Source organism: Dermacentor silvarum, chromosome 3 (assembly GCF_013339745.2).
Source record: "Dermacentor silvarum isolate Dsil-2018 chromosome 3, BIME_Dsil_1.4, whole genome shotgun sequence".
Classification (NCBI taxonomy): domain Eukaryota; kingdom Metazoa; phylum Arthropoda; class Arachnida; order Ixodida; family Ixodidae; genus Dermacentor; species Dermacentor silvarum.
In genome coordinates, this window is record NC_051156.1 from 58652268 (window position 1) to 58676930 (window position 24663).

The following is a 24663-nucleotide window of genomic DNA, read 5'->3' on the forward strand; positions in this document are numbered from 1 at the left end:
CCACATGCATCGGTCGTAGTGACGGACACGGGCGCGTTCGGCGCGAACGCGGGGAAACGCGGTGGGCGTCGGCAGCAGCTCTACGCGCACCACTACTCAAGAGAAGTGAAATTCTACACTAAAATGATTAGTGGCAACGGAGCCAACGCGGAAGAAGACGACGACGACAAACGCGGGAGCAATGTCACGAGCGTGGTCGCGTGCTTCCGCTGAGGTAGCCACAGTGCCAGCTGTGGAAAAGGACGACGAAGCTCGGGTGAGAACCAAGTTAATGCTACTTGCCTCAGCTCCAGGTCCAGATGGCATAACAACGAGCATGCTAAAAATATTATTTGACGTGTCTCCACAGGACCTACTTAATATCATCAGCTACTCCCTAACGAACAGTTGGATTCCTCCAGATTGGAGGCTTGCTACAATTCTCCCCCTACTTAAGAAACAAGAAGCGGTATTGCATATGGACAAAATAAGGCCCATTGCATTAGCGTCTAACATTATGAAAGAGCATTATACATCCGTATAATGAGGTTTTTAACTACTAACACATTACTGAGCTCATGTCAGATCCGATGTAGACCGGGATGCTCGATTTGGTGCGCGCAAGTTATTTGGAGGGACGTATTAAGCTTGCTCGTCACAGGCGACAGTTTGCAGCACTAGTGGCTCTTGATATAGCTAAGGCATACGACAGTGTACAGCATATCATTCTCCTCAATATCCTAAAGAACATGAATTTTCCTCCATATATAACAAATTGGATTTCTGAATTTCTAAGATGTAGAAAATTATATTGCTCACAAGGCGGTGTTTCGACGTCAAAATATAATCAGTCCAGGACAATTCCAAAGGGTTCCGTTCTTTCTCCCATTTTGTTTATTATTCTAATGAGCTCAATTCCACTGTGTGATGATGTACAAGTGTATGTTTACGCAGGTCATTCTTTGCGTCAGCGAGTGACATTCACTCTCTGCAAAGAATATTACAATCATATCTAGCAATACTTCAAGATTGCCTTGATGATATTCGTATGACAATAAATGTTATCAAGAGTGCCTTGCTTGTATTTCTCTTAAATATACCGGTTAACGTCTCCCCTCAATACCGTCAAGAAATAATCCCTCAGCGCGACTTTATTAAGTATCTAGGCGTTATATACGATCAAAAACTTAGTTGGCGCAACCAGATTGAACATGTTACGTGTAAGGCAGCGCGCGCTGTTGGCATGACTCGATAACTCGGTCACCGCCGCTTTGGCCTACGCAGAGACACTCTCATTATGATTTATTGTATGCATGTTCGACCCATATTAGAATTTGGGTGTGTTTTATTCTCTGGTGGTCCAGCATACAAGATCAACCCCCAAGTTCTTCTAGAGCGAGAGGCCCTCCGGATTTGTCTTGTATTGCCAAAATTTGTTGCTAATAATACATTATATCAAGAAGCCCGATTACCCACACTCGTTAGCAGATTCCGCATTCTTACAGTAAAAACCTAGTTAAACATTTACGTATCTTGATTGAGACGATCGCAGTATGTATTTATTACAGAAAGATCTGCCTTCTTTGAAGAAACATGGTCCCGTCTATACAATCCGCAGGTTCTTTTTGTGCAAACTCCACTAGAACCATTAAAGGTTCAGATACGCGAGATCATTCCCCTCAAGAAAACCTGTAAATGCTATTGGAATTGAATTTCATGACATATTTCCTTTCAATGCTTAACTCCGGCCAACTAAATATCTAAGCGGATTACTGCAAGATCATTTAGCTGAAATGAAAATCAATACTGTAATAGCGAGGGATGCATCAGCGTGTGACGAGAAAGCGGGTGTAGGTACTTTTTCTGAGGCGCTATCCTGGTCTTATTCAATGCGACCGCCTGATTTTACATCTATATTTCAGGCAGAATTATTAGCAATTATATTAGCTCTTCGTAAACTTCCTGGAAATTCTTCGACAGCTGTAATAGTAACTGATTCGTTGTCAGTGTGCACACCCCTCACCTCATCCTCAGACAATACAGTTTTGAACGAACTAGAAAGATTAATACCTTCGACCTTACGCCTGGTGCGTTTAATATGGGTACCAGGTCCCCATGGTTTGTTTTTAAATGAAATGGCCGACGCACTCGCACGTACATCCCTACAGGGACCAGTCATGCATGTTCTGCCGACTTCTGCTTATATCACCGCGGCTAGGTTTAGAAAACTATGTCTCTTAAATTACTCTGCAAAACAGGCATTTAAAATCACAGACTTAAACCATTTGCTTTACCCTTGGGATAATCAATGGTGTCCCACACGTAAATTGAAAATCTCAATTACAAAATTACGATGCCGTATTCCACCCCTAAATCTTTATGTACACAGGTCTGGTCTGGCGATGTCCCCTCTATGCCATTTCTGCAATGAACCTGAAACCATTGATCATTATTTATTAAACTGCCGCCGATTCGCAATCCAGGGAAAGAAATACTTCGAAATTCTGTTCGGAAAATTAGGCATCTCTATAAACACTGAAAATATTCTATCCTTCGGGGCATATACACTTGGTTTTAACCACAGGAACGTATGCAGGGCCGTATGCGACTTCGTCGGTGACACAAGGAGAATACCTAGTTAAATTACTGAAATATTGTTTATTATTTTAAAAAATCCAATTTACGTTAATTTACTGATTATTTATTAATTTCGAAAATTCCAATTAAACTGATTGAAGTGTATTACCTTCTACCTTGATCTCCTTCCAAAAAGCACACGATTCCCTATAACATAAAATAAAATACGGCTCTAACATCAGTCAGCTTCATTGAATAATTTCAACCCACCTGTTTTACCGCCGGCTTCTTGACCAATCCCCCGTAGTGGGTATGCGCCGTGGCATTGGAAGCAAGCAAGCAAAGCTACGGAAGGGCCGCCAGCTTAGCTGTTTGCTCATACTTCGCCCCACTAGTGCGAAGCTGCCCCCATTTTTTTGCATTTCGCCTAATTAGGCTATTATTCTGTAATACATAATCAACTTCTCAATTATTATAATTAGACGAAAAGTGTGAATGAGAAAATTGCAGAGCAACATGAAGAACTCCCGATACAGCTTTCTGTTGCTCAACACGTGCTACATAAAGGTGTTTTTCCGAGCGTGAAAGAAGCCTGCGAATACAGGCAAAATTACCGCGCGACTGGCCGCTAGAGGCACATTGTGCGTAGTCGCGGGCAACTTTCACGATAGGAAAAACTTTTATGTAGTACGTATTGATGAATAGCAAGCTGTATTGAGGGTTCTCATGTGGCTCTATAATTTTCTCATTGACACTTTCCATCTCAAAATATTAACTGAGAAGTTGAATAATCAATTAGGACTAATTATCTAATTAAGCGGAATGCAACAAATTATCTGAGTATCTCGAAGCAACGGCAAACATCATTACCTTGGTTCTGTCCAGCTACGTAGCATTTGCATATATTTAAAGTTTGGCCCAGGTTAAGTGTGCACCTGTGTGCACCTGAAAAGCGTGGACACAGAATGGAGTAAGAGGTCAAGAAAGTTGGCAGCCAAGTACATGCTAATTGAAAGTGTAAATAGACAAGGATGACTCATCAAAAAGAAAGTGGGAGAAACGGAGACAGTGAAATGGTTGCAAAAAATGAAAGATACACCCGCCCAATCACTCCGTACAGATGATTAACGAGCGAAGCTGAAACGTGCGGTCCCGGTGTTTATCACTGGGTTAATCCCTACGGTTCATTAAAGTACTTATCGATTATGAGGTTACACACACGTTTGGCTGTGACGGAGAAAATGACGTCACTGACGGTATGCCCGCAGTCCGCCGTTCTCGCTTGCGTTCGATGTCTCGAGAAGGGAAGGGAGGCGAAGGGAAGGGAGGCGAAGTTTAGCTGCGGCACAAAATGCCTATCTATATAAAAACGTTGCGAGGCGAGAAGGTGGTAAAGACTTCCGACGCTGCTCGACGAGTGTCCCGTTCTGATCTCGTCGAAAGCCTCCTGCAACAGTCACCAACGCCGCGCGCGTTTTGCGCGAACGCGGGCAAAACGCCGACGGCGTCGACAACAGTTCTGTGTGTTGCCGGTGCTGCTGCATGTCCAAGTTTGTACAGGTGATAAAACTACTATCCTTATTCCGTATAGCTAGCTCTCTACAAATTTGCTATCGCAATTGATGCTTCGCCTTTCGGGTGAAACTGCGACAACTTTTTCTGTATTTCTTCTTCTTGTTGCAGTTTTACAATGTTTTCCATTAACATCTTGTCATTGTTTGTTATTTACTAGTTTGAGTGTGAGTACCTACTTGCTAAAACTTGTCGTTCGTAAGACAAGCTTTCAATTTTTCGGGAAGCGTTTCTTGCAGCATCTAGCTTTTGACTTTGCGTTGCTACATCTGTAGCCTCCAGCAGTATAAACCTATTTTAGTCTGTTCGAATATTCGCCACTTGGGAGACAGCGCCCGGACGTTCTTGTTCTTAAAATGCTGCGCATGATTTTCCGCAAACGGCTATTTACAAAAAGTCTTCGTATGTGCTTCAAAATCACAAGAAGCTATGCATAAAATATCTTCTTTATTTATTTCTGAGGTAGAAACGAGGCGTCCAAGACGCATTGTGAGGTTGCTTGCTGTGTCTTTTTTGATTCGCTTTTACTACGAGTTGGCTCTATGTAGAGCAGCAACCATATTAAGCCACCCGCTTTTGCGTATTCAAAGCATCAGGATGTTCGGGCAAAAGCCACCGCGATTGCGGTAGATGAAGCTTCGTTTTTTAGCGCACAGGGTGGGGCGCGAAGAGCCGAGCAACAAACAGCATTGCGTCCACATTAGCCCTTGTAGCCATAGCCGCCATAGCCGTAGCCACCGTATCCTCCGTAGCCACCGTAGCCGACTCCGTATCCGCTGCCGAGTCCAGAGTGAGCGAGCACAGCGCCTCCGCCATGCACCTTGTTGACGTGGTGCACCGTCCTCACGAGGAAGGCTGGTCCAGCAACGGCCTTGGCAAAGGCAGGGCCACCGTTAACGAGAGCAACGCTGCTTCCGATGCCGACACCGCCAACGCCGTAACCACCGCCAAGCCCATAGCCGAGACCATAGCCTCCGTAGGCGAGACCTGAGCCGAGACCGGAGCCTAGACCGGAGGCAAGGCCAACATTACCAGCCATGGCGGTGGCGATGGCGGCGCAGAGGACGACGGCGATGCTCTGCATGAGAGGAGCGTGGGCGAAGACACAAAATTATTATCTCAAAAAGCAGTGCACCTCCTGGCTCCCTTAAAAATCTCTCTCGGTGTCGCAAGAAGGGCGAGCATTGAAATTTATTACGGACAAGGTAATCAGGTCGGCCTGAGCTATTGGGTACCTTGCCTAACCACGATGACATTCACAATGCTTGCTTCATGCTGGCAATTTATTAAACTAAAAGTCGTAAGCCATATTTAATTGTCTTTTTGTTTGAAATTCGCCCACGCGAAAGGTTAGGTTACTGTGTGGGATGGCTCAGCAGCAATGACGCTTTGATTTTGAAGACAAGCAGGCGACCTTGCGTCCGCGATTCGATGTAGTTCACCCCACTGCGAAGCTATGTCGATTCGCCATATTGCGATCGCTAAAGCAAGAACGCTAGTGTAAGTGCATGTTATGTAAACCCAGGTGTCATAAACTTGCAGTGGTTCCAAAAACACACCTCTATTGTGGGCCAGGTTTTGCTTTGGAGAGCTCCATTCCTAACTCGATAGCGAAGCAAAATACGAAGACAAGCGCTATATGGTATCAATGATGACCGCCCAAGAAGCCCATATCGCCACTCTCACCTATTCGTAAATTCTAATAGCATCGTTAGTATAGCCTAAAACTGACATTATCTCGTGAATTTTGAAAGCTTCATCGTGTTGGTGTCATCACCGTTTAAAACAGTACAACTGGTTATTAATTCACACGTGCACTGCATACACGATATTGCTAACGAACTCACCAGTGCGTTCATGGTTGCTGTAGCTGAGACGGCTGCTGCTTGACAGTCAATGTTTCTACGTGCTTCGTAGGCTCCTTATATACACCACACTGCTCAAGCAGGACATAGCACGGCAGCAACGGGGGTCACGTATTCGGCGACGCGTTCCGGCCGGCCATATTATCTCGCGCACCGTGCTCTCACATTCAGTTGAAACGCAAGGAAAAACTACAAAGTTTTCAGTGCTATCTTTTATTTTGTAGGGCGTTTCCGCGGGCTTACACTGCTTCCCAAGTGGTGTAAGAGGAAAAAGAAGATGCGGTCGCCAAAATGTGCGGATTGCATCGCGTACGCTGCAGGACCTGGGCCCTTTATCTTACCCTACGGGCATATCGCCGCAAATAATGCAGGCAAAGGAACAGGTATATTTGGGCCCTTCCTGCCGAATTGCAAGGGCGGAAGTTGTAAGCCTTGTTCGTCGACTGAGCAGTGTGGAAAGAAGAAAGCTTGTCAGTATCGTGACACTAAAGAGTCAAAAGGTACATTAACAGTGTGAGCCTGATTGTGTCATTACATTGTGCGCGAAATAAGCAGGCGCACGTAAGCGTGTTGTGGCTTTATCCCGAGCCTGAGTGTGCTGTATGGGGCTCTTGCGTTGCCCAGGGGGCGCTGCAATAATGGTGCTAAAAAGCGCCCTCAAACCGAAACTGGGTAGTACCAAGCTCGGTCGTCTGCTTCGGGAAGCACGTTTACAATATGGACCCGCCACTTTCGGTTGTGTTGTACCACGGCTTGCAGCGAATATCGGGCGCCGAAGATTTTTCCATGGGTGGCATGCTGCGTAAAGGCAAGAAATTATGCAACGCCGAATACGTGTACGCCGTTCAAAAAATAAGCGGCCAAGTTTTCGCCCGGTGTCAATCGCAAGTGAAGCGAGTCATGCACGTGCGCAGTTGAACTTCAGGTAAGATTTGCACGCTGCTAGATTCAGGCGCACAAACGCGAGGGAATGCTTTCTATAAATGAATTCACAGCAGCGATAATCAGACATGTGTACGGAACTGCTCGAGCGCACGATCGTACGCGCCGCGACGGCAGCGGTCTTTCGACATGCCGCGAAACGGCGGATCTCCTGCAATCTTTGTTGACTGCATGCCGCTAGACAAGTGGTTATGCCTGCGCTGTAGTAGCGACCATCTGTCTAGCAATTGATAAATAACTGATGCAATGCATATAAGCTCGCAGTAACGTACGTACGTGCGAATCGCGCGGCAGCGCGCGCTCGAACATCGATGTGCTGTAATCAATACTACCTTGCTGTGCTGCCTCAACGTGCTGGCTTGAGGTCAAGGATGAGCACATTCAACTCTCTAACCTGTGCTGCTCGTAGTAGGGTAGTGAATTGTCACCGAATCAGCCCGACCATTTGTGGTCATTTGCACACACCTGGTCACTTCACCACTTCGCACCGGTCTAATTGTTCATTGTCGCTGTGACTGGGTCTCGAATCGTGAATCACCAGCCATGCCTGCTGCTATGTCGGTCTGCCATTTCGCTTACCCAGCGCGACGAACTGCAGTTATCCAGCGCGCCCGATCGCTCCGCAGCGTGAGGCCTTGAAGGAAAACGGTAGAATCTGATGTTGGGATTCAGGCCTTGTTCATGGCAGCCCACGACGCAGCAGTAACGACGGTGGCGCTTTTTTGAGGCTGAGCTAGGTCTCTGCGGATCGGCGTCGCCGATGCCTTCTGCTTCCAGCATTACGTCCCACGGCACACGGAGTCCGTTTTCGTAAAACTGTAGGCTGCGGCCAGCTCGCAGCCTGGTCGCCATGGTCTGTGAGAAGTGACGAGCCTTTTCGCACTCGAAACAGGGCAGAAAAAATGCGAATCGACGCAAAACTCGGGCTATAAACGTGCTTCGCCACAGCCAGGGCTCGATACTATCCAAGCTGGTACTACCCAGATGACGTTTTTCGCCGCCACCAGGCGCCGCTACTATACCTCAAACTCCAGCGCAAGACGCCCATACCCACGTCAAAACAGAACGCGCCACGCCTAGCAACAAAGCCAAGGTCATAAATTTCAACAACTCACTTCATTAGCCGTTCTTTTTGTTGTTGTTCTCTCAGCAATGAGCAAGTGAGTAAATTGGCCCCAGAAGGGTCCACTATTCCAATCGTCAAAAAGAAACTCCAGTGAGTAAGGAACGTAAAAAAAAAACAGTAAAGAAAAATATATACCATGATATGATTATGAGGTACGCCGTGGTGGGGGACTCTGGTATATTTTTTTTTTATACCTGTGGTTCCGTTACGTGCACCCAATGGTGCAGTACGGGGGCGTTTGCGCATTTCGCCCCCATCGAAATGCGGACGCCGCGCCCGGAATTTGATCCCGCGCACTCCGGCTTAGTGCTCAACTACACAGCCACTACGCCACTACCGCGGGTTAGGAAAAATAGCGATGGAATAGAATTCAACTTAGCTCCGGCGTAGCCTGTTATACAGTATAGAGCATGTTGCATGGGTGACGTGCGAGCTGGTAGTCGCAGCAAGTGCTATCAAAACATTTTGTCAGAACTTTATCAAAGACTTGAATGTCATTGCGCCTCCGTTATCGTCCCTACTGGTCAAATCGACGTTAAAGATCAGAATCGGAAACAAATTGTATGGTTCCATAATACCGGCCCTCAAGCGGCAACGGATGTAGACGCAAGAGTATTTACTGTACAATGTCACAATGTTTGTCGTCGCCGCAGCCGGCTTTGGATTCTTTTCAGCGGGTACTAAGGGGCAGAATTAAACGAAATAGAGGGAGAGCTAGAAACTTTATTGGCGCACAAAATCGTGCTGGTCCCGGGACTCGACGTCTGACAACAAAGGTTGCCGCTTTTGTGCGCTGGCGATTGGGTTGTGCGGTATCCTGTTTCTCAGCTGACATGACCATGTGACGTGGTAAACCGTAGCGGGATCGCTGCAGTACAAGCGTACGGATAATATGTGACAGAGATCGCGTGATATATAGGGTGCGATGTGGGAATCTGTTTGTCTCTAATTGTCGTGGGTGAGTGACGCGTGAGGCGAGAGGAAATTCAGTCTTAGAAGTGTGAAGTGCCGGAGGATGGCGTGGAACTGCTTGGAAATGGCCCTAGTCACTCCCATTCACGATAGTCCCACTGGGAGACGCGGTGGACGCGCGGTCAAGCCGAGGCATGGGCCTTCAGATTTCCCGCGAGATATTCGTGACGGGGAGTCCCTGTGATCGTGGCTGTTTCCAGAAGTGTAGACGCTCGTAAGATAAATAGCGCTACGTGTGCGACTCGCCCTGTTTTCTTGCAAAGTTTATGTTTCTTTAAATTCCCACAAGCGGCTGGTAATGAAAAAGATTGTAAAGGATAATGGCAAACTCAGGAGGCCTTCAAAAGTAATTTCGCCCAAAAACCGTGGAAGGTCGCTGTTTCGAGCCTCGCAGAAAGCAAGACCAGTGGGAGGTTTTGTTATGGGTTAGAAGGCGCTCTTCGACCGCAGAGAACCCGCGTCCCCAGCCCAGTGCATCGTAAAATGGTGCCCGCGTGGTCTGAAGACGCGGGGGTGGCATGGGAGCTATTTCGCCTAGAAGCGCAAACGGAAGCACAAACGGCTGCAGTCTGGCGCGCTGCCTAAGACGGACCACCTGCAAAACATCATTAGGGTGTCAATGGGCATGCCTCGGATGCAAAGAAGCCATTTCAGAGGTGGAGGGATCGTGTAACCCGACGTGCGGGCTCTTGAGCGATGGGCTGGCACCAGAGGTGCCATCCGTCTTTGGGATAACATTTTTATGGGCCCGCCGGAGACGGACCACGCACAGGACGGCATTGTGCCTCGATGGGCGCGGTTGGGTGCGGTGCCCTTTACTGCATGCAGTGTCTAACTTCCAATTAAGGCACGAGAATGGGGCGACTCGGCTGTTTCTTCCACCGACAGTCTTCTGGGGGAAACGCCGGGATATTTTAACATGTCGCAGAGTGGAACTGTTTGTGCGTTATTTGTTTATTTCTTGTTTGTTGTTTTTAGGAGCGAAGCTCCTTAAGGCGGCACCCGTTCGTCCCTCGTCGTAGTAGTAGTGTGTAACCGGTCTGAGAAAAATGACAAAAAAAAATTCCGTAGCGCGGAATCGAACCAGGGACCCATCGCTTCCGAGCGCGCGGCGTTAGCCCACTACGCCACGAAGCACACATAGACACAAGCACCACGATGGCAATAAATACCCAACATTAACGAAAGGCCGCGTTTCTAGCGCGTTTCTAGCGCGTTTCTAACGCGTTTGTGCTAGCGCGTTACGGCCCGTGTAAGAAGCTGGTGTAAGACGCTGTGGCCTCTCCGCCTTACCTTCAACGTGTTTCGAGCGCGCTGCCCAAGGCGGTGGCAAGTCAAGTTCAAGTCGAGGAGCGTTTATGAATACGGGGGGTATACTCTCTCAGCAGTCATGTGATGGCGTCGGCAAACGCGGTGCACGTTCCGGCATGTGTAAAAATGGCTGCGTAAGACGCTGTGGCCGCTCCCCCTTACTAGAGAGTACTGCACGTCTCTAACGCGTTTGTGCTAGCGTCCCCTTAAGCGGGAGATCCGATGATTCCCTCCGGAGCTTCGCCCACTCATCATCATTCACCCCGTGGATATGCTGTGATTTTTTTCTCTCTCTCGATCTTGCGGAATGTTCCGAGAAACGCAGGGAGAGAGTGAGAGAAGTAGTGACAAGTGAGTCACAGCCCAGTTAACCTAACAAGGTCACTGTGGGGTCCTGATTTGCAGTGAGGAAATTTGTGAGGAGCAACCGAAGGGTTAAACCCGGGCTCCCGACCCCTCACAAGGGTTCCGGGCGCAGGAAAGGTGGTCTGTACTGTCGGCTCTGCTGAGTTAAGGCGCCAGTTCCAGTGTGAACGAAGGGTCTGGACGTACGAGCGGTGTTATGCACTATCCGCTATGTGGAGTGTTACGCCAGACTTACTGTAAATAGCTGTCGATGTATATATTGTGTACATAAAGTCATATCTCCAAGTACAGACGTCTATGGTTTCCTATCTCTGATGGAAGAGGAGAGATGACGACGGCGGCAGCTGAAGAAAAGTTTTCACACCAAGTTACCTGGTGACGCCAGCTTTGAGTACTCTGTGCTAAAACAAAGAAGAACGAGAAGAGGGAAACTTTAGAGATGTAGTCGTGACAGGATCGAAACAGTTGACGGCAAGGAACGCTCTGCATTCCTACTGAGGCATCGCAGACAGCGAGGAAGTTTCCCGAATTCTACAAGCAGCAACTCGGCAAGGACTAGAAACTTCGGCATGGGCAAGAAAACCAGCAGCTGAGGCGGAGCAAGCCACCGGAAGTTTGGAACTGACTGACGGTGGTGACTTTGCAACTGGCAAGGCGCGGCATCAGCGACCAGTGGCTACCAGTGGTATCTCGGCAAGTAGTGAGTCCTCTCGTTCTTACACATCGGGGGTACCGCTGCCTAGTAGTACCGTATCGAATTAATACGAGGTTCGCTCCCTTGAAGCCCGACAGGAGAAATCAAACGATGATGAGTCAGTCGGGAGACTGGAATGTCGAGGACAACTCAGCTGGGGCTGTCACGTCAGAGAGTCAGAGGGAAACGCACCTCAGAAGCCTCGTGGATCAGCGCCGAGTGCTTGAGTACAAGGTGGAGCTCGCAAGACTTAGGCAAAACGTAAGCGGCAGCTCACGGGAAAGTGGGCACGCGTGCGGCGTGCAGGATAGCTGCGGCGAGCTGAGACGCTATTCGAAGTGTCTCGCTGGAGTGTTTCCCAAATTCCCATCAGAGGCAGAGGCTCCGGTGTGGTTTGAGTCAGTTGAGAGTGCCCTGAAGGTGTATGAAGTGCCGAGGGGGTTTTGGTGACAAATTCTTTTCCCGCCAGTGATGGAGAAGGTCCCGTTCTTTTACATAAGACTTAGCCCGGTGGAACACAATGAGTACCCGAAAATCTAGGAAACAGTACTTGACGAGCTGAATCTTTCCGCAGGGGAATACCTGAAAAGGTTCTTCGTGCCAGGTAAGCGTATGAACGAAGGATGTAGGCCTTATGCAACACGCCTTCAAAGCTACCTGCACTTTTACCTGGACACGAGAGGCGTGTCGACGTTTGAGGATTTGGTGAAACTATTGGTCGCCGACCAATGGAAGAAAAACCTGTCAGAGGCCACGCTCCGGTACGTCACGCTGCAGGAAGGGAAAGCATGGCTAAAAGCACCAGGCCTAGCTGCGCTACTGCGGACATTCGAGGAGGCGCCAGGCATGAACAGCGCAGGGAAACAAGTGAAACAGAAGCCGGCGGAGTCTCAAAGCGGTATTGTTAAGCCAGGCGTACAGCCAAGGAATGATGACAGGCAGGGAAGCTCGAGGCACCGAGACAAATGTCAAGTTCAGAAGTTGCTTCTCATGCGACTCTAGTGGGCATATGAAGCGGAGTTGCCCAAATCGTCCGGAGCAGCAAACATTCAAAGTTCCGGACACTGAAAACGACAGCTTTTCGCACACGTTTTGATAGGAGAGCCAGTAGCTGGGCACAGTGACCTCATTACCGTGTTCCTGAACTGTAGGGACTGGTATTTGACGCAGTTCTGGACACGAGAGCGGAGATAACAGTGTTGCGTGAGAGTCTTGTTCCGCCGGAGGTCGTGCAGGCGCAAGGAACGATCAGCCTAACCTCGGCCTTCGGAGAAAGGGTGAAGGCGAAACTTGCGGTGGTCCCGCTGACAATGGCCCGCGAATGTGGCGTTGTCGCAGACGTAAAGGAGGCGGTGCCGGTGCTATGTGCGTTAACGGACAAGGTGACAGCAACGGGCCGATTGCCTCCTGTCAGGGGAAACATGGCAATTGCTCAAGGACGATGACGGGTTCGACGAGGCAGTGAAAATCAGTGGGCAAGAGGCAGACGGCACATAACCAGAACTCGATGGCGGTCCGTTGGATATAGCAGCTGCGTGGCACCTAGAATTCAAAAGGGGTCCAACAGATACTGAAAAGGTAGGCACCATCGAGTTGGCAACAAACGGTGAGGAGATTAATCCCGAAGTGTCGCTAACTGGTCCATCCGATGACAAGAAATCCGGTCAGGAGATCGTGGAGGGAGAGCCAACTGAATTGAGTGTCGCCGAATTCGAGGCTGATGAGTGTGTCGATAGAGAGTACAGTGGCGCTGCGGTTTCGATGAAACCATGCACTGGGGCTGCAGAAAAGCAGCAGCAGCAACTGGCAGCTACGGTGTCAATGGTCTCATCGGAGGTCGAGCGGGTTCCGGCAATGGTTGACGTCACTCTGACGAAACCGCCAGATGTCCCGAAAGACAGGGCAGCCGTGGGTCACGTGGCTTTCCCTGATGACGGTGTTGTGGATCGTCGTTGTGAGGCGCGTGGTGACCACGCACACGGTGAGATCAGAGCGAGCGCTCGGGGAGTAGAGCTGAATGAAGTCCGGCTCAGAGATCATCAATTTATAACTGAAGCAAGCGACGGATGTGTTCCAGTTGCGAGAAACTGATGACGGCCGTGCTACAGTTGAGCGCTGGTGTCGGTGTTCCCGTGGCAACAACTGCGGCGTTGCCAAAAGCAGACGAGGACGACAGGCGCGAACCAACCGAAGTCCCGGCTCGAGGTTCGATGGCTCCGAAAAGGGGAACGTGTGGGGCTGGGCTAGTGGTTCCCATCGTAGCGGTGACTCAATGCACACTTGGGTAGAAATGGAGCGCGAGAATTTGGAAGCGGTCGTCGCGCGAAGAAAGCGTCGTTTCCGAGTATTTTTTGCCTCAGCGCGCCCCGCGAGATTTCCCGTCCGCGCTGCGTGAGGCATCCATTCGACCCCGGCAGCTAAGTATCAGCTGTGGTGGTTTCCACTCCGCCTATGTTTCACCTTGGTTTAAGGTGGAGGATGCGCGTGGCCTGGCTGTATGCATGTAGAACGCAGGCAACGGTGCTTCCGAGGCAGATAAAACACGGTAGGAGTGGGCACGTTGTGAACACTCGCGCAGATGAGAGTGACGTGCGGAACTGTCGAACTATTGAACATAACTGTGTGCCGAAGTGTGTTGAGTGAAACAAACGTTTTTTCTGTCGTGTTCTTGCATGCGTTTCGCGGATTGCTTGATGTTATGTAGTGTTTATTTTATTTTTTGCGGTCATTTATGTGACACTGTTACGCCCGATGTAGTGCATGGGCAGTGTTCAAAGTTTGTTTTTGCTTTGTTCTTTATCAGTCGCTCGAGCGTGGTGCGTGTGCATTATGTATGCTTGTCCGCGATATTCTTCGGGTATTGTTATTTTATAAACATATCATGCGTTTGCATTCCGCGTTGGCGTAGAGGCGTTCTGTTGCTTAGGAGCGATGATTTGTTACGATCTTCTTGGGCAGAGACACGGAGATATATAGCGGCGAAACCGCGACATTTGCATTATTTCCTTGCACCATTCTTTTTTTTTGTTAGTATTCAAGAACCCGGATTTGGCCGCGGAGGTGAATCTTAGGGAGGGCGTGTAAAGGATGTTGACAAACGCAGGAGGCCTTGAAAAGTAATTTCGCCCAAACAACGTGGAAGGTCGCTGTTTCGAGCCTCGCAGAAAGCAAGACCAGCAGGAGGCTTTGTTAGTTAGAAGGCGCTCTTCGACCGCAGAGAACCCGCGTCCCCAGCCCAGTGCATCGTAAAATGGTGCCCGCGTGGTCTGAAGACGCGGGGGTGGCGTTGGGAGCTATTTCGCCTAGAAGTGCAAACGGAAGCGCAAACGGCTGCCCTCTGGCGCGCTGCCTAAGACGGACCACCTGCAAAACATCATTAGGGTGTCAATGGGCATGTCTCGGTTGCAAAGAACCCATTTCAGAGGTGGAGGGATCGTGTAATCCGACGTGCGGGATCTTGAGCGATGGGCTGGCACCAGAGGTGCCGTCCGTCTTTGGGATAACAGTTTTATGGGCCCGCCGGAGACGGACCACGGACAGGACGGCATTGTGCCTCGATGGGCGCGGTTGGGTGCGGTGCCCTTTACTGCATGCAGTGTCTAACTGCCAATTAAGGCACGAGAGTGGGGCCACTTGGGTGTTTCTTTCACCGACAGTCTTCTGGGGGAAACGCCGGGATATTTTAACATGTCGCAGAGTGGAACTGTTTGTGCGTTATTTGTTTATTTCTTGTTTGATTTGTTTTCTCTCTCTCTGTCTCTCGGAATGTTCGGAGAAACGCAGGGAGAGAGCGAGAGAAGTAGTGACAAGTGAGTGACAGCCCAATTAACCAATGAGGTCACTGTGGGGTCGTGATTTGCAGTGAGGAAATTTGCGAGGAGCAACCGAAGGGTTAAGCCCGGGCTCTCGACCCCTCACAAGGGTTCCGGACGCAGGAAAGGTGGTCTGCGCTGTCGGCTCTGCTGAGTTAAGGCGCCGGTTCCAGTGTGAACAAAGTGTTTGGACGTGCGAGCGGTCTTACGCACTATCGGCTATGTCGAGTGTTACGTCAGACTCACTGTAAATAGCTGTCGATGTATAAATTGCGTACATAAAGTCATATTTCCATGTACAAACGTCTATGGTGTCCCATCTCTGATGGAAGATGAGAGATGACGACGGCGGCAGCTGAAGAAAAGTTTCCATACCAAGTTAGCTGGTCACGCCAGCTTGGACCACTCTGTGCTAAAACAAAGAAGAACGAGGAGAGGAAAACTTTAGTAAGATATTACAAGAAAGCAGTGATTCTTTGATTTCCTTGACTTTATCAGCACAAACACCAATCAGCCACCGCAAATTGGTGATAACCTTAAAGAATGCCACGTGATCGGGCGAAGAGACGCGACTCCAGAGTCACTGCAAGAACTCTTGGATAACAATAAGAGGCTTCTGCGCTACTTGATGAAGAATGCACGTTGCATTAAGCAATGGACAAATGCCGTACGCAGCGCAGCCCATTCTAAAGCAGCACTTTCGGTATGCGCCCAATCAGTGAGCCGTCCGCGAGGTGGCCATTACTGAGTACCATATGAATGTTTACCGCTTACCCACTAACAGGTGCGCAGTACTCTTACAGGAGATTAATATGAAATCACCGCTTCTCAATCAACGCAGAGCGTTCGGCTGTGCACAGCTCAGCGCTATGGCATGGCGCTCGAGGTCGTCTCGAGTGGAAACTTTGGTCTTTTCCTAACCGCCTAATGGAAGTATTAACGGTGCACTCGCGCAAAGTAGACGTATCTTGGCAAAATGATGTTGAAATAGCAGCTACTTTTTGGGGCCTGCATTTCATTTTCCGATAATATGAGAAGCTCTTTAATCATACGCCAGAAAACATATCCTTTAAAGCATCGTACGGTTTGTCTGTCGGAGACAAAGCGCCTTCACAAGCCTCCCTACCATTATCTGAAATAAAAAAAAATATTCGCACAAAAATTGGTTACGAGACAAATAAATATTTGCAGCCTTCTATGGTCGCCAGTAACGCACGATCTAAGTGTTGTTCGGGACAATGTTTTATACAAGGAAGTGTCCCCTGCACCGAGTGTTTCTATCGATTAATTAAAAAAGCGTTATCGCCGTTAGTCACCGAAGAAAACAATGCTTATAAAATAGAACAGCAACTTATGACTCATACATACTCAAGCGACTAAGTGAGCGCATTATGTGTCTTGGTGAAAATCTGGTTTAGCAGAATATAGGTGATTATGACCAGAAATAGTCGGTCACCAAACTCGGGTTATCAGCTTTCACATATCAACGCGAGAGCGTTAAGGGACCCACGTCGCAGAAAATCTGGTGTCGGCGTCGGTTACGCACCCGGCGTTGGCGAAAATTGCCGTGTATATTCTACACGTCACTGAAGTTCTTATGCAACTAAAGTTGCTCATACCTTGTCTTGCATTCTTTACAAAGTTGTTCCTCGGAATTTTCAGAATGACAGCCCACAAGCAAATGTCATGAAACAAAACACCGACAGCGAATGCCTCTTATGTTAAATCTTCTCAGACTGATGTCTTAGAAGTGCAAAACAATAACAAACGATCGGCCCACCCAAGAGGCTGCGTTTCTACCAGAAAGCTCGATGTCGTGCATAGCGGTCGCCGCCAGCGTTTGCCGGTAAACATTACGGTTATATAAACTGCAGTTGCTGGGAAGCGCGAGAAGTAGTCATTTATATTTGAATGCTATCGATTTCCACTCTTAAAGGCGAAGCCTGAGCGCCCTCCAAATTATTGTTTTAGCGCAGACACGTTTTTCACGTGGACACACAAAGGGACGAGGTACGGCGCAGATAGAGACGTTTTGAGGAAAAGAAAAAAAATATATATGGAGTTGTATGCAAAAATAGTAGACGAAAAGTATGAGCAGAACACCTGATCAATCAATTCAGGCTTGGTGACTACGTGTCACTTCTACGTATCAGAAGGGGATGCCAATAAATGATCATCATCCCCGCCGAGAAATCCACAATAATGATGGGGCAACGGACAAAGCGTTTAAAATATAGCAAAAACAAAATGCACGCATGCTAGTTCTTTATGTACCTCATCTCTATTTCATGTAGCACAAAATAAACATTCCTAAATGACAGCTTGCACCGGGGGTGCTATGCAGGATGCGGCGAATTTCTCGTTCGCCCGAGTTTTACCCGAGTTTGCTCGGCGGCAGTCAGTGAACGGAGATAGCAAGGAACGTGCAATAGCAGCAGGCAAAAATAAATGTCAAGATAAAGCCGCGTATGACAACATGAGCGCACCCTGCGCTTCACAGTGCTTCCGAGCTTCAAGCACAGAGGACTGCGCAACAAAACGCGCTAGCGCCGCGTATTGTTATCAACGTATTATCGCAATTTAGCAATACCGTCACTGTCCCGCTGTCTATCTGTACACTTGCCGTGAGCCGCTTGCCACGCCTTTGTCGGGCGCGTCAAGGGAGTGCCTCCTCTTTCGAGCATTATCTTTCTATCCTCCGTCGAATGCGAACAGGGCACATGCGGTGCATTCTTGCACCTACACTTTCCCTCAATCTAATACATTGAAATACAGCAAATAAAATAACAAACATTTTATTTCTTAAAGTATCGGTTTTTCGCTTTGAATGCTATAAATTTGTGATGACAAACGGACATCGAGTGAATTATTAAATATTGCACTTTTTTGCCGCGAGTGGCGACAGTGAGGCGAAAGCTTACAAGCGGATACATTCTAGAGGGTCGCACGCACGAGGGAGTTCATACGGGAAGCAGTCTCCAGGGGCGCTGCAGTGCTATTCTCGATAAAATCGATGCGATAATGACGCATAAAGTCAGTCATGACAATGATCTGTCCATTCCCTCTCTATTAGGAGAATGGCAACGCAGCGCTGCGGCATGGCTGTTCACCGCTGGTGCTTTCAATGAGGTGGCTATTAAGGCCGCCGCTTTACCAACTGAAACGACACTCTAGCCATAGAGACAGGAGCAACGGCTGTCGCTGCAAAATTGCTGTGTGGTTTTGTAGGGTCCGTAGTGACGCAGCACAGTGAAAATGCACCAGTTTATCTGCGTGCGCGAAGTGTCCGCGATGCATTGCGAAGCGATGCATCGCTTGTCACCGCTTGCCCAGTGAAGGTGCGTCCGTGCGCATGTACGCAGAATTTGAGTGTGTTGTTCACTCCAATGTGCTTGTCGATTGCCTATGCTGCTGAGCTAACAGCGATTGCAGATGGATATCCTAATGACAGCGCAGTTATCGCATTTTGGCGGATGAGGGCTCTTGTGTGCAGTTAAAAAATTTGACTTCGAACGCAGGAAGGTGTTGCAATTGTTTAGTGTGTCCTGCTTGTGATGAAGAAATGCCATCGCACAGGGTGCGTTTGCGCTGACCGCTGACCGTGTTTGCGACACTGCGGGTCCGTTACATCACTGATGACAGAGCAGCCGTCTCAAATGACAGCTGCTATACGTTATCGCTGGAAAACACTACGCACTGCTCAGGATCGTCGTCCACCGCGGCGCATCGACGCCTTGCAAGCAGCTACAGTGACCTGCCGATAATTATTTACTGTGCGCTACATCGCCACAATGCAGGCAATGAACCGTGTTGTGGGGCAATCACAGCCCAAGAAGATATAAGCATAAGCCCGCGAAAGTCGACGCTTTTTTTTTTTTTTGAAAGTGGTGCTCAGTACGTCACCGACGACAGTGCGTTGTGCGTGTTTTATTTCGCCAGTAAAGATTGTTAACGCCCCTCATTTCCGCACGACGTCGCTGTTGCCGAAAAATAAGTTGGGCGTGGCCCAACCGTGGTGCAAGGTTGGGCCAAAAGAGTTACATGCCTTGCGCGGGGCGTGACCTATGGTTTTGATTGACAGGCAAACTCGTGTCAAACTCGTACATCGCGAAATCCCCCTCGAGTTGAACTCGTGAACATGGCGGCGGCCGCAGCAACCTGTGTCATCGCATCCAGCGGTAGTAAGCGTCAATAGGACCGTCTGGACCCGTTCACCTACATGACCGACGTAGAGTTTCGTGTCATTTTTGCCTATCCAAAACGTCAATGCGCTGGCTGTGTGACGTGTTAGGCGAAGGCCGTCGTCTGCGGAGACAGCGTGGCGGGAAAATTGTGCTTTCCGAGCGCAGAGTGGTGCGACTAGGCTGCGGAGGAAAAGTTCGTCCGATCGCTTCAGCACTCTCCTGTTTCAAGCACTGCTCGTCCACCGCGCCCCAGTCCCATGCCAAGTCCGGCGTCGTCATCGGAGTACTGGGGCACCTGCGAGCACCTGGGATTCAACCCGGACCAACCAACCTGCGCAGGCGAAGCGGTCACATTATATTGGAAGGCTCAGAATGGACGCCCGGCTGCCTTCCGGCGCCACAGCTGCCGAAATCAGTTTTCGCAGTTACACGGTACCGCTGCACTGCACAGGCAGAGAGGTGAAGGAAGTTACTTCGCCAACACGGACTGCATCGGCCGTCCGAACGACCACCTCTCGAGGCGGCAAATGATTTGGCTCACGTACTGCCTGAGCCAAAGCGTAGACAAATGACTGTTGAAGGAGATGACCGGCGACTTGTTTCCTCTATCGGAGCACGCCATCGCCGTCTAGAGGAACGACCCCCGTAAGTTTGCGAGGGACGAGCTGCTGGCGCAACCTCCACTCGGTGTCCCCAGGGAGACGAGTGCCTTCTTCGCGGCGAGCAAAAGTACAATCGAGGCCGCCTCATGCCGGGCGACAACTTTCCGCTGAGCCGCCAAAATTACGGCGGTGTTAAAGATGGTGGCCCATGGGTCATCGGCATGTTCTGCGCGACCAGAGGGGTGCTGCGACTTTCAAGGTCGACCGACGAAAGGCGGCGATGCTAGGCGCCATTATTGCAGCCAATGTTCAACCGGGGACTAATATTTATAGTGACGAATTGGCCGCATACAAATATATCACAAATTTAGTGGACGCTAACGGGGCTATGCCTCAATCTGCATTGGGAAATAGTCGACCACAGCGTGAACTTCGCGGACCCCATCAAGGGCGTTCACACTAAAAAAAATAGAAAGTTATTGTCAAAAAGTGAAGCGCCACCTCGTTAGCGATGGGTAGAGGGTAACTGAACCGATGCCGGAGTCCCACTTGGGATGGATGTGGTAGCACTCAACGGCCACGTGCGCTGCAAGGACCCTCTCTTGCGTTTGTGAGAAGCCACGGACCGCTCGGGCGACCCAGTATAAAGAGTCTTTTCTGCGATTGTTAGAAGCCATTGCTCGACGCTTGCCAGTATGAAGGTGCATCGCAAAGTAAAAGAAAATAAAGCGTAGTTTTGTGACCCTTGTATGAGTGCTTTCCGGCGTACCTGAGTGCTTACACGGTAAGTGCGCGGCCAACCACTTATGCGCTAGCCGACGCTCACTTCGTCTCGCAGCCTTACTTTAGCGCGAGCACCAAGCGATCTGTTAAAAGCCCAGTGTGAAAACCAGGCGCACACCAATTTGCGCTCGGAAATGAGAGCGCAAGCACGTAGCGAGCCGTATCAATCCAATCCAGAGGAAAGAGAAGAGCAACGAGCGATCTGTTGAAACGTCCCAGTGAGAAAACCAAGCACACACCAATCGGTGCTCAGAAATGCTAGCGCAAGTACGTAGCGAGCCGCGCCAATCCAATCCAAAGAAAAAAAAAAAGAAGAGGATGAGCGCCCCTCGTGGTATAACGCGAAACGTATTATACTGCAATTTAGTCTAATACACATTCAGTGTACATTTTGTTAACTTTAAAATGCTTATAACCCACATTAATGTGACTAATAATATTGTACTAAATGCATTTATTTTATAACTTGCTTGTGCCTGTAATGCACTCGGTGGAAGGACAAACAAGTGAAAGAAGGCACAGCGATGCACCGACCGTATGATCACCTGAGCCCCAGTTTGTCGACAGCCCATATGGCGACGCCCAAGGGTTGATAGCCACCCAGAGTAAATCTAGATAAACCAATGAAACTGGAGGCGTGCCGACGGACAAACTTTGTCTTGTTACCATTAGTTCTTTCATCTTGGGGCGTCGCCAGAGCTCGTGAAGATCCCGAGTTTCTCCAAACTCGGCGCATCCTGTATAGCACCCCAGGACGCCAATTTGCTCAATGAAACAACTGTTATTCAATTCACTTTTCATCGTAGTTGGTGCGGACGATCACCCATGTTTGATAAATTTCACTCAGTAAGAATTCTCAGCAAGCGGCGTACTAAACTTTCCGTCATGATTACTGCAAGATTAGATATATATTTAAAAGTAACATTTGCTCAGCTTGAGCCACTCTCAACTTTACTTACGTTCAGTTTTTTTTTCTGTATTTCTTCTTCTTGTTGCGTTTGAGTGTCACTACCTACTTGACACAACTTATCGTTCGTAAGACAAGATTTCAGTTTTTCGGGAAGCGTTTCTTGCAGCATCTAGCTATGATTTGCGTTGCTACATCTGTAGCCTCCAGTAGCATAAACCTATTTTAGTCTGTTTGATTATTGGCCACTTGGGAGTCAGCGCCCGGACGTTCTTTTTGTCCTTAGCTGCGCATGATTTTCTGCAAACAGCTACCTACAAAAATTCTTAGTATGTCCTTAAAAATCACAAGAAGTCATGTATAAAAATCTTCTTTATTTATTTCTGATGTAGAAACGAGGCTTCGATGAGCCATTGTGAGGTTGCTTATTTTGTCTTCTTTGATTCACTTTTACTACGAGCTGGCACTATGTACAGCAGCAACCATATTAAGACACCCTCTGTTGCGCATTCAAAGCATGAGGATGTGCGGGCAAAAGCCACAGCGATTGCGGTAGATGAAGCTTCGTTTTTTAGCGCACAGGGTGGGGCGCGAAGAGCCGAGCAACAAACATCATTGCGTCCAGATTAGCCCTTGTAGCCATAGCCGCCATAGCCGTATCCACCGTATCCTCCGTAGCCACCGTAGCCGACTCCGTATCCGCTTCCGAGGCCAGAGTGAGCGACCACGGCGCCTCCGCCATGCAGCTTGTTGACGTGGTGCACCGTCCTCACGAGGAAGGCTGGTCCAGCCACGGCCTTGGCAAAGGCAGGGCCACCGTTAACGAGAGCGACGCTGCTGCCGATGCCGACGCCGCCGACGCCGTAACCACCGCCGAGCCCATAGCCGAGACCATAGCCTCCGTAGGCGAGACTGGAGCCGAGACCGGAGCCGAGACCAGAGCCTAGACCGGAGGCAAGGCCAACATTACCAGCCATGGCGGTGGCGATGACGGCGCAGAGGACGACGGCGATGCTCTGCATGAGAGGAACGTGAGCGAAGACACAAAATAGTTATCTAGAAAAGCACTGCACGTTGTGGCCCCCTTAACAACCTCTCTAGGTGTTTAAAGGAGGGCGAGTAGAAAACAAATAGTACGAACAAGGTAAATAGGTTAGCCTGAGCTATTTGAAACCTGGCCTAAGCATGATGACATTCACAATGCTTGCCTTGTGGAGGCAATTTATTCAACTAAAGGTCGCAAGCCATATTGGATTCTCTTTTTCTTTGAAATTCGCCCACGCGAAAGGTTAGGCTACTATGTGGGATGGCTCAGCGGTAATGACGCTTTGATGCTGAAGACAAGCAGGCGACCTTGCGTCCGCGATTCGATGTGGTTTACCCCACTGCGAAGCTATGTCGATTCGCCATATTGCGATCGCTAAAGCAAGAACGCTAGTGTAAGTGAATGTTAAGTAAACCCAGGTGTCAGAAATTTGCAGTGGTTCCAAAAACACACCTCTTTTGTGGGTCAAGTTTAGCTTTGGAGAGCTCCATTCGCAACTGGATAGCGCAGCAAAATACGCAGCAAGTAAAGAAACGAACACGAAGACAAGCGCTATATGGTATCCATGATGACCGAGTAACAAGCCGATATCGCCACCCTCGTCCATTCGTAATTTATAGTAGCATTGTTAACATAGCCTAAAACTGCCATTATCTCGTGACCAGGAAACGTATTTTGAAAGCTTCATTTTGTTGGTGTAATTACCGTTTAAAACAGTACAACAGGTTATTTAATTCACACGCGCACTGCATACACGATATTGCTAACGAACTCACCAGTGCGTTCATGGTTGCTGTAGCTGCGACGGCTGCTGCTCAATAGTCAATGTTTCTACGTGCCTTCGCAGGCTCCTTATATACACCACACTGCTCAAGCAGGATATAGTGCGGCAGCAACTGTGGTCACGTATTCGGCGACGAGTTCCGGCCGGCTCTATTATCTCGCGCACCGTGCTCTCACCTTCAATTGAAACGCAAGTAAAAACAACCACGTTTTCAGTGCCATCTTTTCTTTTGTAGGGCATTTCCGCGGGCCTACAGTGCTTCCCAGGTGGCGTAAGAGGAAAAAGACGACGCGGTCGCCGAAATGTGTGGATTGCATCGCGTACACTGCAGGACCTGGGCCCCTTATCTCACCCTACGGGTATATCGCCGCAAGTAATGCAGGCAAAGGAAAGAGCAAATTTGGGCCCTTCCTGCCCAATTGCACGGGCGGAAGGTGTAAGGCATGTTCATCCACTGAGCAGTGTGGAAAGAGCAAAGCGTATTGGTACCGTGACACGAAAGAGTGAAAAGGGACATTAAGAGTGTAATGCCCTAGTTACACGGGCGTGCTAACCGCAGCTAAGACGCATCTCAGTTACCAGACTGAACTATAGTTACCGTCAACTACAGTTGACATATGGTCTGAAGGAGTTTGCTGGTCTGGGCTGGTTGGTACACCATTGGAACGGGAACAAGCAGCGCTAGGACGGGACGAAGTGAGGAGACAGGCAAGGCGCTGAACTAACAACAACCATGTTGTTGTTAGTTCAGCGCCTTGTCTGTCTACTCACTCCGTCCAGTCATAGCGCTGTTTGTTCCCGTCCTAATAAAATATGTTACACTGGATAATCTGTCCTCAGGGCTGCGAAGCAGGTCACGTGATACTCAATACTGCGAATAAAAATATAATTGTTTAGCTGTTCTTTTTAATTATTTTGACAAAAAACTGTATTTTCTTTAAAATATGTCCGTCGTGTTAGCATCTGCACTGTCTGAGCATATTGATTCAATTGTTTTCGCGGTGTTTGGCAGCAGTTAGAGCCAGTCAGACAATGCCTGGCCGAAGTCTAGTTCACGGTTCGTACGAAAGCCAAGACCACGTGCGCTGTGAATAGCTGTGATCCCTGTTATTGGTAGGTTGCTTTCGCGATTTTGCTAGACT

General features: G+C 49.0%; 2 protein-coding genes across 2 annotated transcripts; both read right to left on the reverse strand.

The window, feature by feature from the left end:
• Positions 1-4828: 4828 nt before the first annotated feature.
• Positions 4829-5987, reverse strand: LOC125944241 (glycine-rich protein-like). The gene is made up of 2 exons (XM_049664578.1): positions 5976-5987; positions 4829-5206 (listed from the first exon to the last, which is right to left on the reverse strand). The coding sequence occupies exons 1-2, from the start codon at positions 5985-5987 to the stop codon at positions 4829-4831; spliced, it is 390 nt and encodes a 129-aa protein (XP_049520535.1).
• A 16331-nt stretch (positions 5988-22318) lies between these two features.
• On the reverse strand, positions 22319-23668 carry LOC119444400 (glycine-rich protein-like). Its single transcript, XM_037708805.2, has 2 exons — positions 23514-23668; positions 22319-22708 (listed from the first exon to the last, which is right to left on the reverse strand). The coding sequence occupies exons 1-2, from the start codon at positions 23523-23525 to the stop codon at positions 22319-22321; spliced, it is 402 nt and encodes a 133-aa protein (XP_037564733.1). The 5' UTR covers positions 23526-23668.
• Between the last annotated feature and the right edge of the window lie 995 nt (positions 23669-24663).